Source organism: Dendropsophus ebraccatus, chromosome 7 (assembly GCF_027789765.1).
Source record: "Dendropsophus ebraccatus isolate aDenEbr1 chromosome 7, aDenEbr1.pat, whole genome shotgun sequence".
Classification (NCBI taxonomy): Eukaryota; Metazoa; Chordata; class Amphibia; order Anura; family Hylidae; genus Dendropsophus; species Dendropsophus ebraccatus.
The window spans coordinates 94,903,453-94,919,030 of NC_091460.1; the positions used below are offsets into that span (position 1 = coordinate 94,903,453).

The following is a 15,578-nucleotide window of genomic DNA, read 5'->3' on the forward strand; positions in this document are numbered from 1 at the left end:
CGTTTGTATAGCGCTCTGGAATAAAGGGCACTTTAAAAATAAATAATAATAATGGAAACATCTTATAATATGGATCCATATGGCTGTTTTATCACATGGCCTTGAGCTGTATCCATTAATTAAAGCCATATAATTAGAGTTTTCAGTTTGCACAAAATTTTAAACTATCACTCCTCAATTGGTTATCATTTAACTGATAGTGGCTGAAAAACCTGAATGCTTCACTTGGCTCTATCCATGTTTACTTCATAGCCATAGGGTGTCATGCAGCTTCTTTAGTCACAGGCTGGAAACCTACTACTCCCATCATGGTGAACAGAGTGAATGATCAGGTTTGTCTGTGGTGGTGACTGCAGTTAGCGTGGGACCCACAGATGTGTCAGAAGGACACCAGTACAGCGTGGAGAGGCGATCCACCCCACTAGACACCAGGGATTGGCTGCAACTAGTAATCAAATGCAGCTGTCAACAGCTGCATCTTATTACTTGATTAGCGGGCACGACGATTGGACCATGCCCGCTAATAGCCACGGTCCCGGGCTCCATGCGGCACCCGGGACCGCGGCGGTTCAGCGTGGGGTCGCCACAAGGCCCCGCTGTGAACTCCCTTAACGACCGCAGGGCATAAATATACGCCCTGTGTCGTTAAGGGGTTAAACTTGTTGAAAGACAACAATCAGCGGATGAGTGAATAATGCTCACTCCTCGGCTGATCACTGTCTTTATTACAGGGGGCAACACTGCATATAATCATTCTGTGTAATAGGGTCTTTACTCACCCATAGAACATGGGTAGGGTTGATCTTTTCTTCCTTGCATATCATTGTTTTGTCTTTTACTACGCAACATACACTGGTGTGCCTACATTTAGTAGAGGTTTGAGGCTCCTTGATTAGTTTGGTCTCTTTCTTCCTATTACTGACTACTTTCCTTCTCCCCCAACCAGGTAATTAATAATATCCTGTGATCCTCAATGTGTGCTGGCATTGTGGTGGGACAGAACCTCGGAATCCACTTTGCTTTTTATGATCCCCATGGCCTAGCCTAAATATAGATAGTCACACTCATAACAGCTCTTGCAAGCAGCTAAGACTGTTATACCTAAACGGTGGAAATCTTCAATTCCTCCTACTTTGGATGACTGACATACTAAGGTCACTTATATCCAAAAGATGGATTGACATAGGCCACTCTAATTCTACCATGTACTATTTCATAGCTTTTCAGTCCTCTTCCACTTACAGACCCGATTATATTACAGACCTGACCTATTAAAAAATATTAAAATACACAGAATCAACAAAAGAATGCTAAAACAATAGAACCAATGAATTTTAAAAACTTTGTAGTTGGAGATGAGCAAAGCAGCTTTGTTGTGCTCTGTACAATTTTGTTTTGCTCATCTCTATTTGTAATGTATTCTATGGCAATGTTAAAAGTAGTAGCTTTAAGTAAATTTCTAAGACGCAATGTGATAAATGTTTGCTTATAAACTACATGCAGGGCCAGCGTCAGCACAGGGCTTACCTGGGGCAAGTGCCGGGGCCCCAGCTCCTCCAGGGTCCCAGAGAGGGAGGTGGGGTCAGTGTTTAGATGTTTAGCCTGCTCACTGTAGTGCAGGGTGAGCGGGCTGAACATCAGAAGACAGAGCTGGGCCTGTGAGCATTCTGCAGAGAGAGGGATGAAGGACCTGATCACATGACCCGCAGGTCCTCAATACTACAGTGTGAAGATTGGCCGGGCAGAGAGGTAGAAAACTGAGCTAGTCTTCTACCTCTCTGCCCAGGCCAATCAGGTCCTTCATCCCTCTGTGTGTGTGTATGTGTGTGTCAGTCAGTAATGTGGGTAAGTTTATGTCAGTGTATGTTAGTGGTCTCTCAAGTGATTGTGCAGAGTGGATGGATGGATGGATGGATGAGGGGCCCGCTCAAGCACTGTCGTCCAAGGACCCACAAAAACCTGGAGCCAGCCTTGACTACATGCATTTGCCAAGTGTAAGATGAATGTGCCTACTACCTGGCACTGCAGTAACGGAAATGGAAGAAACAGTCTAAACAATCTATGAGCATCAGATTTTCTCCAACTTTATTTTTTCCTATAAAAACTCTTGCAAGATTTCCAATATTAAAATAAAAATAATACAAGACCGAATTATCTATGCTTAGCAATACAGTTCCAAACCACTGAGCTTGGTTTTAAACCCCTTCATTTCGCTTGATACAATAATAAATACTTTGTGGACAAAAAAAACTGTCTGAAATAGAGCTTTAAGTCTCACTTTAAGGGTACGTTTACACAGGACGACTCGCAACGGAAATCTTGCTGCGAGTTTTGCAGCGAGATCCGCTACGAGGTAAGGTCCTGGCGGGTCCCTGTGCATACATACATACTCGCCCCCTTAACCCCTTCATCGGCTCCCGCTGTGTTTATACATGACCTCTCTCCTTGCTGCACATGGACTTCCTGCTCTTCCGCCCAGCCAATCACTGGCTGCGGCTGGGCAACACACTGATTGGCTGGGCGGCAGAGCAGAAAGCCAGGACCCCCGTAAAGCAAGGAGACAGGTAATGTATACACACAGTGGGAGCCGATGAAGGGGTTAAGAGGGAGGCTGAATTACATACCTATCTTTCAGACCGCTGCGAGTATGTATGCACAGGGACCTGCCAGGGCCTTACCTCGTATTGGATCTCGCTGCAAAACTCGCAGCAAGATTTCCGCTGAGAGTCGTCCTGTGTGAACGTACCCTAAATGTGTTTATAACTTGGTAACCATTAAAATGCAAGATTTGCTAGTATCTCATGTGAAAATGATGCCACCTTATCTCTAGATATAAACTATAGAGAGATATGTTCAGTCTTAAAACATTCATGGGACAGCCTTTTCTTAACCACTATGGTTATTTCCCTTTCCCCTTATTGTTTAATAGTATTTAATACCTTTAAGGCTAACAAAACCCCTTCCTAAAGATGAGATACGTTTTATTCCATGCTGCCAATGACTAAATGAAATTCATTTATAATGAATAACAAATACTGATATGAAATGGAGGGAATCAAATACTATGTGGAAGACCCAAACTCTTAACATCTGTCCTTACAAACACAATGGACATACAAAGAATGTAAATGCAGTACTATCTTCTAAGGGTAGACAATTCTAGAGCAATGAAAAGAAACGGAACTTTTGTAGTGTTGCTTACAGAAAAAGGAAAACATGGAAGAGTACTAGTACTAATCCAACAACATTATTAATGACACAAATGATTTGCAGAGGCAGATAGTACAATACAGAGTAACCGAAAAAGGGATTGACCACTTTATAATCAACAAATGCTATGTTTGGTCCTAAAAGGGGGCGATGATGGTCTAGAATGAGTACCATATGAAAAATAAGTGTAACAATCTCAAACGTAAAAAAAAAAAAAAAAAAAATGAAGAAAGGATACCTTCTATAAAATTTGGTACAGGTCAGGGTGATTCTGTAAAACAAATATTATAAACCTCCAGTTATCATTATGTTACAATTCAACTCAAGTAGGAAATGCAGGATTTCTGTCAACACAGTGAACCTTTATAGTAGTGTTTTCAATTCTGTAAATAGTTGGGGTTGGTTGTCCATGATGCTACTGAAAAAGGGTGTTTTTTTTTTTTTTTTAAACATAAGAAGCCTTATTTTAAGGTTTTCTACTGTCAGCAGTGTCTGATATAAATACTCAGCTTCCTATCTGAAACACTTGTACCTGTACTTGGCATAATTTGCAAAATGTATCTTCTCATACAGCCCGTTCTGATACTGGTAAGTTGTAATTGGTAAGTTTTTTTTTTTGTTTCATACTCAAAAAATAAAAATTATAAAATAAAAGATGATTCAAGATAACAAAAAATAAAATAAAACCTTGTTCCACCCTTAACAGTCAACATAAAAACAAAGTAATAGTCTGGCTTTCCAGGACCTCTTATACATAAAATACATACATACATATATATAATATATATAATATACAGCTTACAGATTCAATGTTTCATAATGTTTCTGAAGCAGAGTAAAGCCAGTGCTCAGTCTTTCATCACACATAAATACAGTATTATCTCCTCAATGATCTCCTTTAAGATCATGGAATTAAACACAAAGTCCCAGATTTATCAAAGTATGCCAAATAAAAACTGGTGTAAACTAACCATAGCAACCAATCACAGATTAGCTTTTATTTTACCAGAGCTCAAAGATAAGCTGTGACTGGTTGTTATATGCAGTTCACACGAGTTTCTATTTTACACAATTTGATATGAGAGAGAGAGAGAAATTGACAACATGGACTCCGAACTACTACTGCCCAACTTCTAGATAAGTCCATGTTTTTTTTGTAGTAGTAGTTCAGGAAAATTTAGCACAAATGCTTTTACACACTCAAAATACAGACACAGGCATTTGAAAGCTAAAGGTCTAAAGAAAGTGAACATTCCTAGAAACAGTAATGCATGTATGGAAATATGAACAAAAGCCTGTGCTACATTTGTGTAATTTACAGCTTCACCATTCTGCAGTATTATTCATATCTGATTTTTAAGAGAAACTCACTTTCTGCACACCCTTCCTCTCCAACAGAGAATAAAATACTGAATTCACTCAGATTAAAATATGGAACAATTAACTTCTTATGGGAACAACATGGGTTAAAAGGATCCTATTTTCTAAGAGCAGCTGGTCAGGGTGCCTTGCAGTGACAGTATTAAAAGTTCAAGGAAGGAGGGTGTTGTTGGGGAATTAAATTCCGTATGTTGCACTTTTCTCTCTCTTTCTCTCCAATGCTTTCCTTCACCAGTTAATTGAGGGTCATGTGGCTCCAGCTTCCAGATAACTCTGTAGTTTACGGACAGTTGTTTCATCCAGTGAGAAGAGATCAAAGTCAAAAGTTGTATTTGTCACATTGAAGTGCCCAGTTTCTTCTATGAGGTTGACAATCTTGGGAACAGCATATGAGGAAAAGAAAAAAAAGTTAACTTTAAAAAAAAGTGTGTTCTCCAGAAGGGAGATAAGTTAAAAGCATAATCAACTTTGATTTATTTGTACATGTGCTGACAAGATCACTAAGTAGAAGGTTGCTGTGGCTGCAGATTGTAATGGTTGAAATTTTTTTATTTATTTAAATAGGAATTTTATTAACTTGAAGTGTAACTTAAACTGGGATTAAAGAGGCTTCTATGTATCGTTTCCTCTAGGACAAGGGTGAGCAATTAATTTTAGGGGCCACATGAGAAATTGGAATGGTTTTCGAGGAACGACTAATATACTTAACTCTCTTCTCAACCCAATACCATCTTATGCACTGTACTATTGTATACTACCCATTAATAATCCATTAATACTATCTATTAATAAATAGTAATTTATAGTATAGTTTTAATTATCTAAGTAAGAAGTCACATTCCAATTTTGGCCAGACAGCACCATAATACAGACTGGGGTATCAGCTTAAATACTATTAGGAATTAATTGGAACTACACATCTAGAACTATGGAGGATTATAATCGCATATTTTACTAAAATCTGTAATAAAGCGACTCTGCCATTCGGCACGGGGCTGCAAGTTTAAAAGTTGTTTTTTAGGACAATAACTGCATCACCTGCCGAAAGGACCCCAGGACAGATCTTCGATTAAGAGCAGCTATCTGAAGGTACAAGCGGTTTGGGGGGGGTGGGGGGGTCAGATTGTGGGTACAGAGTCGCTTTAATGATTCTAGGCCTGTGATAAACCTGCACTGTTCATCCTGATTCATACATATGAAAGCAGAACTATTATTAACAAGTGATTGTGGTTAAAGATTTTTATAAATTATGATAATAATCATATATCCTACTACAATTTACATTACTGACTAATCCATTACTGACTAATCCAGTGCTTTTCATCCCGAGCTTCATGGTTCATAAATATCAAAACAGAATTTCTATTAAAAAGAGTTACCGAAATTGAATAACTTTGGTCACTCTTTAATAGAAGTTCTGTTTTCACATAATCCCAAAATGATTATGTGATATGTATATTATTACATGTTACATACAAGAGGTTACCCAGGAGATGTTGGGTGCAGTAGTGCATATTATTACATGTTACATACAACAGGTTACCCAAGAGACATTGGGTTAAGCAGTGTAGTTGCAGGTTCCAGTTGCTGCAGTAGAGGTTGCCCCCCCCCCCCGAATGTTGCAGCCAGTAGTGGAGCAGGAGACAAAAATACTATACTTTACATTACTGGTGAGTTTGCTACTCTTGTACAAGACCTTTACAAGAACAGCTCTAGATCCTGGCGTCCCCAGGTACCCCTAGCCTTAGCCCCTGCCAAGAAGAGTCTCTAAACGCAGCCTGTCCTTCATCCGTGCTCACTGGGCATGAGGTAACAGCGATGGACACAAAGCATATCCTGCTGTCAAGTGTTGGCTGGGCCCCCTTAGTGTACAGGTCCCAAAGCATTGACGTGCCAGGGGTGGGGCTGGGTTTCGGCCTGAAGCTTGTACTAATCATTAACAGGGTCTTCCAGGCCAAAGGACTTCCTAGAGAGAAAAAACATTATGTATGTATGATGTGTGAAGTTTTCATTTTAATTCTATGAAAATCAGGGAAAAAAAACCCAGTCTACCTGAATCCTATAACCCCATTTCTTTACTTAATTTCTTGATTTTGTTATTGAGATTCTTATCAACGTTCTCACAAATCTGGGATGTTAACCCAGGACCCAGGCTAGAGTGCTAACCAATGAGCCACCATGATAGCAACACACATGCCACACAGATACTCATATCATTTCTAGGTAATGAGGTCACTTCCTGTTTATGTGTCTCTCTTTTTTTTTTTTTTTTTTTAAAGAGAAAAGAAATTGACTGCAGATTGACAAAAAAGGGATACACCTGGGGGTCTCATTTTAAGGTTGATTTTAACATAGAAAACGTAAAAAAATGAAGCATGTTTATTACAAAGTTACTTGCAATCCTAATCCCTATTGATTTATGGAAAAAAAAAATTGTGACAGCTCTTCTTTAACCCCTTGCCTCTTATGTAGTGATAAATCTGCGATGCTTTTAACTATCGCGGTTATACTGAGAATGTTTTTTCGCGACATATCCCCCTTAACTTTTGTGGTATTCTTTTTTTTTTTTTTTTCTCAAATCAGGTTTTATTGTTTTATCAGAGAAATACAGGGTACAACTATCCAGTACAGAGCGGAAAGTGATATAGGTACAAGTGCATTGATCAACATACAACAGCAAAAACATAAAGCATGTGTTTATGCATATAGGGTACAATTAACGCAGCTTGTAATAATGCAGAGAGAGTGATAACTCCCCTGGGTAGAGGGGGCTAGGGGGAAGTGGGGAGGGGGGGGGGATAACAAACCAGAACAGTAACAGTAACAATATACACTGACCATTATTCGCTGGTCGTATCACATGGCAGGATTCATTTCTCACTTATTACAGTTCAGTACAGTACAGTAGAAGGTCTCTTGTGGGGGGGTTCTACTAATTTGCTAATGACATCAGCCCCTCACGCGTTAAGAGGCTGGTACATAAGAAGTCCCTCTATCAAGAAGATAAGGGGAGATCTGAAGGCATCTTCCAGATATCAGAGGAGCTTGCGATAGAGCAGCCAGGGGTTCCATGTCTTCAGATAAGCTTCTCTAGTACCCCTTTCCCACCCTCTTAGTTCTTCCAGTCTAGCTAGCTGGTCACATCTATTCACCCATTCTGCTATGGGAGGTGCCTCCGTGCAATTCCAATATAGCGGAACCAACAGTTTGGCCGCCGTCAGTAGGTGAGTTATAAGGTCATTGTGCTTAGGGCAGAAGGTGGGAGTGGGTTCCCAGAGCAGAATGAGTGAGGTTGATAAGTCCACTTTCACCTTGACCACTTGCTCAATTTTGTTCTCTATACCCTCCCAATAGGGGGCGATGAGTGGGCACTCCCACCATATATGTTTGTATGTGCCTGCCCCCTGATGGCATCTCCAACATACATCGGTGGAGGAGATGCCTGCCCGGAAGAGGAAGGAGGGGGTCCTGTACCATCTAGTGTAGAGCTTGTAAGAGCTCTCTTGAGTTTTAACGCAGCAGGAGTATCCATGGGAGCTTGTCGCCATAGCAGCTAACATTTGCGGGGTGAAGGATTGTACCAACTCCCTCTCCCAGGCCAAGATATATGAAGGTTTAGTGGTAGTCGGGGGGCCAATCAAAGAGGAGTAAATTTTTTAAAGTAATTTTTTAGGGAGTATGGGGTGAGAGATGAGAATGTCTAACCAATTTTGGGTGCGACATGGTAGGTAACGGGTTGCAAATTGTCTACCAATGGCTGAGAGGTCAGCTAAAGCTACTGCGTGGGCTATCCGTTCACCAAGAGTGGGGGGTATAAGGGATTCTAAGTTAGTGAATACTTGGGTTGGGTAGGACCTAATGGGATCAGTAGGGAGGTGGTTCCATAGTGGAGGTTGCTGTGTTATATTTCCCGTTATGTATGTTGGCACTAGGTTCATTGGCATCTCAGGGGATGGGAGTGGCAAGGGCGAGAGGCTCTTAAACACTGCATGTGCTACTTTAAACGTGGCGTGCAAGATGGGGTGGTGTGGGAGGAGGTCTGGTGGGGTTGGGCCTTGTTTCCACAGGCAAACTAGGCTGGCGCGAGGCAGCAGTGCCAATTCCATATTTGTCCATAGAGATGTGTTGGCTCCATAGGATTTTACCAATCCACACCATCTGGTTAGGATAGAGGCCTTGTAATAAGTTTGCAGATCCGGAAGGCCCATCTTTGCGCTTAATGATCAGATGTCTATGCGCCAGTCTTGGTGCCTTGTTGGACCACAAGAACTGAGAGAGCACCCGTTGGGCAGTTATGAAATATGTGCGGGGTACCGGAATAGGGAGGGATTGGAAGAGATAGAGAAAGCGGGGTAATATATATGTCTTCAAGTAGTTTTTGCGGCCCATCCAGGAAATAAAGGGGATCCTCAAGTTGTGCAAGAGCTGCCTAATTTTAGCTAATAGGGGGTTATAGTTCGCTGTGAATAGGTTAGATGGGTCTGGTGTAATATTAAGGCCTAGGTATTTTAGGGAAGTTGTGGTCCAGGAGAAGGGCAGGATTGACTTCAAGTGCGCAACAATATTAGCAGGCGTAGTTACGTTCATAGCCTCGGATTTAGAGAAGTTAATTTTAAAGTCGGAGATCTGCCCAAAAGTTTGGAAGATGTCGACCAGCTTCGGCATGGTCTGGAGAGGATTGGTGGCGAAGAGGAGCAGGTCATCTGCAAAAGCTGCACACTTGTGTTCAATCCCCCCAACTCTGAGGCCGGTTATCTGGGGGGTTTGCCTAATTTTTTGCAGTAAGGTCTCCAGGGTTAATACGAATAAGGAGGGGGATAGGGGGCAGCCCTGGCGGGTTCCATTACTAATTGTGAATGTTGGGGATAGGGTGCCATTTACCCTAATCCGGGCGTGGGGGGGGGGGGGGGAATAAAGAGATAGTATAGCAGATATAAAGGGGGGGGGGGGGGAAATTAAATTTCTGTAGGGTGGCCGTCATATATGCCCAATTGATTCTGTCGAATGCCTTCTCGGCATCAGTGCCGAGAAGGACTAGAGGAATACGGTTGGCCCGTGCATAGCCAATAGCAGCCATCACTCGTGCGGTATTGTGCTTACCCTCACGGGAGGGGACAAAGCCTACTTGTTCAGGGCCCACGAGTCCAGGTAGATATGTGTTGACCTGTGGGATAGGATCTTGGCCCACCATTTAATGTCGGCATTTAATAATGATATAGGCCGATAACTGCCGCAAAGGTCAGGGGGTTTGCCCTCTTTGGGTAGTATAGTGATATAGGCGTCCAGTGCTTGGTGGGGAAGATCCTGCCCCATCAGGAGTGCGTTACATAGGTCGGTGAAGTGAGGCAGCAAAATATCTTTAAATTTCTTGTAATACATGATCGGCAGGCCGTCAGGCCCAGGGGCCTTGCCATTGGGTATAGAGGAGAGTATACGAGCCGCTTCGGCTTCTGTGACGGGGGATGCTAATTGATCGGACTGGTCTTTAGATAGTGAGGGTAGGGTAATTGTTTCCAAAAAGGCATTAATCAGATTTGAGTGGGATTGGTTAGTCAGAGCAGAGGAGTCAGGGGGGCGTAGGTTGTAAAGTGACCTGTAAAATGAACTAAATTCCCTAGCAATGTCTTCTGTATTAGTGAGGGGGTTGCCCGAGGAAGAAGTGATGTTATGGATGAACGATTTGTTAGATTTTTTCTAATTTTGTGATCTCTTCATAAAGATCATTCAGTTTTTTTGACATTTTGCGTTTGTGAGCCGTCCCCATAGAGATCAGTTCGCCCCGTATAACGGCCTTATGGGCCTCCCACACTATAGGCATTGAGGACTCGGGGGTGGAGTTCAGGGAGAAGTATTGAAGCAGCTTGGTCTCTAATTGGGTCATATAGGCTGAATTACCTAGCAGAGTGTTATTCAACTTCCAAGACCAGTCTCCTTTTGGGAGTGAGCGTATAGTAATTTTGCAGGACACTGGGGCATGATCAGCAACGGTGATGTTACCGATATGAGTTTCGGTCACTAGGTTTGCATGATCTTTAGAGATCAGCAAATAGTCTAACCTGTGATAGGAGGAGTGGGGGCAAGAATAGAATGTGTAATCTTTTGTGGTGGGATGAAACACCCGCCAGATATCGGTCAGTTGCAGTTCTGCCAATTTCCCCTTCAAGTGACTCAATGCTCTATAGGTGTGGGATGTAGTGGGTTTAGAGGAGTCAAGTGTTGGTTCAATGGCGACATTTAAGTCACCTCCTACTATGGAGATACCTTCAGCGAAGGTGCGGAAGAGATCCAAGGTCCGGCAGATCCAATCAATCTGGCGCGTATTAGGCGCATATAGATTTGCCAGAGAGAGCGTCTCCCCCGCTACCTTTATTTTAAGGAACAAATATCGTCCATCTGCGTCATTCAGTTCCGCTAGTTTAGTGAAAGCCAGGTGCTTACTAATCCCAATGCTCACCCCTCCTTTTGCTGCCTTGGAATGTGTGCTATGGTACCAAGTATTATAAAAACCTTGGCACATGTTAGGGATATTAGTGCTTTTAAAATGTGTTTCCTGGCAGAAGGCGATGTCAGTTTTGAGCCGCCTAAACTCTGAGAAGATATGCGACCTCTTCTGAGGGATATTCATACCTCGGACATTAAAGGAGGAGACCTTCAACTCCGTGGGAGTGAGTGTTTTAGTGTCTCCCATAATGGTGCGTTTTGGGGGGTCGAGAAGCTAAGTATAAGCCCCAGGAGGCCCACTGGCATGGAGCATAGAAAGACACCGATGTGGGTGAGTGGTCAGTGTAACACAACAGATTAACCAACATACAAACAAATACAAACATAATCCAGGCTAACAGTTGCCTGGTGTATAAGAGTGCTGTTAAGGCCCTACAGCGGGCGTCCCTTAGGTAATAAGTAACAGTAATATGAGGTGTTATAAGGTAATTAAGGGGGGGGGGAGGGAGGGAATAAAGCAGTGAACAACCTATACGGCAAGTCAGCCGTCTCCTACAATAGTTACCTGATAGATAAAATAATAACCTGTATTCAGCAAAACCAAGAAATGGGGGGTGGCATAATGCCCCTAAGAATATAAACCGGGTAGTGAGCACAGATGTAAATCTCAGTATACAGTTCGTCATTAAGCACTCACAGTGGCCTCGGCCGTGGCTAGGCCCGCGAAAAAGCAATGTCTACGGTTATCGTCTCACATTCAGCCATCTTCTGTGCTTCTCAGCTTCCCCTTATGTTGTTTCGGAGACTTGGTACGGCGTCTGACGTTCCATTTCTCGGCTGCGGGCAGCTGCGGTAATTCCTTCATGGAAGCAAGTGGCATCCAGGACGGGATGTCTAGGGGCGCCATCTCCAGTAGAGCCCATGCGGAATCCAGGTCTTCCGGGGTGCGTATCACGATGTGTTTCCCATTTTTCACAATTGCTAGTCCAAACGGGTACAGCCACCGGAATGGTGTTCTGTCAGCCCTTAGTGCATCCAGCAGTGGTTTCAGCAGGCGCCGTTTAGCCAAGGTACTTGGCGCTATGTCTTGGTAAAGTTGGAAAGTATGCCCCTCATAGAGCAGGGAGGCCGCCTGTCTCGCTGCCTGCAAAATGTCTGCCGCGTCAGGATACTGGAGCAGGCCACATATGATGTCTCTCGGCTGGCCCTCGGGAGGTGGCCGAGCACGGAGCGCCCGGTGAACTCGCTCGATCTTAATTGCAGCCGCTCTATCCTCCCCTAGTAGGTCAGTGAATATAGCTAGGGATACCTGATGCAGAGTCTCGGTGGCAGCTTTCAGGGATGCCCCGAATCCGTACATTCTTCCTTCTGCTTCTGTTTTCCTGGTCCTCCACCGCCAGTAGTGCCATGTTGATATGCGCGCTATGGTCTGAGAGTGCTTTGGCCACTGCTTCACTGTGGTATGGGAGATCCGACTGTTTGTTCTCTAGGGCTTCTACCCTCCCCCCGATGTGGTGTATATCAGTCTTGATATCGGACAGTTCTTTAAGTATTGGGGCAACAAGTTGCTTTAGAAAGGATCTGGAGATCGGGCGGGTGTCCACCTCATCTCCCCCGATGCCTGAGCACGCCACACTGTCCTCATCTGAGTCTGTGGCGTAGTTAGAATTGGCTCCGTCTCCCGGCGCCATCTCGGAAGCAGTGGCCGGGCAGGCTCCGGGCTTTTTACTGAAGAAAGCGTCCATGTCCGGCTGATTTTTGTGCACCTTAGTGGTCTTGGGTGCATGTTTATAGGGGTCCTTGCCAACTTTACCCATTTCGGGCGTCAGGAAAAGCGATGGATGCTAGTAGGAAGACGGCTGACTGGAGAGCTCAGGATCTCACGTCCTACTCCATGCGCGGCTAGGCTCCGCCCCCACTTTTGTGGTATTCTGATTTTATTAGGGACCAGTTCAGTTCTTAAGTGGATTTGTGGGGCTTGTAAGTTATCCCCATAAATCCATCCACTGTAAAAACTGAACCCCTCAAAGTAGTCAAAGTAACGTTTCCTAAGTTTATTAACCTTTTAGGTGTTTCGCAGAACTTTAAGCAAGTTGGAGGGGGAATTTTAAAATGTAATTTTTTTTGGCAGATATTCTATTTTAATCCATTTTTTCCTCTAATACAGCAAATACTAAATACCACTCACTATTGATTCCCCTTATTCCAATGAGAGACATGATGAATTTTGGGGCCTTTTTTTTATTTCAGTTTTTTATTTTAGCCATTATACTAGAGGTCACAGAGGCCTTGCGGTGCCAAAATATTTACACAATTTAGCAGCTGTTTTTCACCTTTTTTTTTTTTTTTTTTTTGTACGCCATTAACTATACGTTACATATGACATGTTGTCTTTGTTCGTCAGGTCAATCCGATTACAGTGATATCCATTTTATATAGCGTTGGTTATAGTTTATTGGCATTTATACTTTAAATACTGTTTGTGTCTTGCATTTTGTAAGAGCAGTAATATTTTTTCGCCAATGGAGTTATGTGAGGACTTTTTTTTGCGGCATAAGCTGATACACCTTTTGGGTGCATGTGACATTTTGATAGCAGCTTTTTTTGTATATTTCTTAGGGGGTGGGATTAACAAAAAAAAATGTAATTTTGATTTTTTTTTTGTTGCTGCGTTAATCTGGTGGGATAATTAATGTGACGGTTAATAGACAGGGTCATTACGGATGGGCTCTGGGTGGGTCGGAGGGAGCGGATCTCCGGATTCCCCATAGACGCTGCGGTCCCACGGACCGCGGCACCTATGGGGTTGCAGTGGAGAAAAAAAGTATTTAGTCAGTCACCAATAGTGCAAGTTCTCCCACTTAAAAAGATGAGAGGCTTCTGTAATTTACATCATAGGTAGACCTCAACTATGAGAGACAAACTGAGAAAACAAATCCTGAAAATCACATTGTCTGATTTTGTAAGAATTTATTTGCAAATTATGGTGGAAAATAAGTATTTGGTCACCTACAAACAATCAAGATTTCTGGCTCTCACTGTAACTTCTACTTAAAGAGTCTTCTCTTTCCTCCACTCATTACCTGTAGTAATGGCACCTGTTTATACTTGTTATCAGTATAAAAAGACACCTGTGCACACCCTCAAACAGTCAGACTCCAAACTCCACTATGGTGAAGACCAAAGAGCTGTCAAAGGACACCAGAAACAAAATTGTAGCCCTGCACCAGGCTGGGAAGACTGAATCTGCAATAGGCAACCAGCTTGGAGTGAAGAAATCAACTGTGGGAGCAATAATTAGAAAATGAAAGACATACAAGACCACTGATAATCTCCCTCGATCTGGGGGTCTACGCAAAATCTCACCCCGTGGGGTCAAAATGATCACAAGAATGGTGAGCAAAAATCCCAGAACCACGCGGGTGGACCTAGTGAATGAACTGCAGAGAGCTGGGACCAATGTAACAAAGCCTACCATCAGTAACACACTCCGCCGCCAGGGACTCAGATCCTGCAGTGCCAGACGTGTCCCACTGCTTAAGCCAGTACATGTCCGGGCCCGTCTGAAGTTTGCTAGAGAGCATTTGGATGATCCAGAAGAGTATTGGGAGAATGTCCTATGGTCTGATGAAACCAAAGTGGAACTGTTTGGTAGAAACACAACTTGTCGTGTTTGGAGGAAAAAAGAATACTGAGTTGCATCCATCAAACACCATACCTACTGTAAAGCATGGGGGTGGAAACATCATGCTTTGGGGCTGTTTCTCTGCAAAGGGGCCAGGACGACTGATCCGGGTACATGAAAGAATGAATGGGGCCATGTATTGTGAGATTTTGAGCGCAAACCTCCTTCCATCAGCAAGGGCATTGAAGATGAAATGTGGCTAGGTCTTTCAACATGACAATGATCCAAAGCACACCACCAGTGCAACGAAGGAGTGGTTTCGTAAGAAGCATTTCAAGGTCCTGGAGTGGCCTAGCCAGTCTCCAGATCTCAACCCTATAGAAAACCTTTGGAGGGAGTTGAAAGTCCATGTTGCCAAGTGACAGCCCCAAAACACCACTGCTCTAGAGGAGATCTGCATGGAGGAATGGGCCAACATACCAACAACAGTGTGTGCCAACCTTGTGAAGAATTACAGAAAACGTTTGACCTCTGTTATATATCCTTTGTTGGCAATGACAAAGTATTGAGATGAAATTTTGTTACTGACCAAATACTTATTTTCCACCAAAATTTGCAAATAAATTCTTACAAAATCAGGCAATGTGATTTTCGTGATTTGTTTTCTCATTTTGTCTCTCATAGTTGAGGTCTACCTATGATGTAAATTACAGACGCCTCTCATCTTTTTAAGTGGGAGAACTTGCACTATTGGTGACTGACTAAATACTTTTTTTCCCCACTGTAACTGCCCTCCGGGCAGTGGCAGCGGGAGAAGGCTGTCTCACAGCTGCCAGATCGCCGCTAAGGACAGCGGGGGATGCAGGGAAAGGATGACGTTCCCGGAACATCATTTTGCTGGAACTACCTGCATTACATGATC

The 15,578-nt window shown here is 43.2% G+C and overlaps 1 protein-coding gene across 2 annotated transcripts in view; it reads right to left on the minus strand.

Moving 5' to 3' along the window:
• Window positions 1-2,062: 2,062 nt before the first annotated feature.
• The window catches only part of MLLT1 (MLLT1 super elongation complex subunit), a 208,678-nt gene continuing 195,162 nt past the window's right edge, over window positions 2,063-15,578 (minus strand). For both annotated transcript variants that reach the window (XM_069977920.1, XM_069977922.1), the window contains exon 12: window positions 2,063-4,965. In XM_069977920.1, coding sequence (XP_069834021.1) covers window positions 4,837-4,965 — 129 coding nt within the window. In that variant the 3' untranslated portion in view covers window positions 2,063-4,836. The remainder of the gene's footprint in view (window positions 4,966-15,578) is intronic.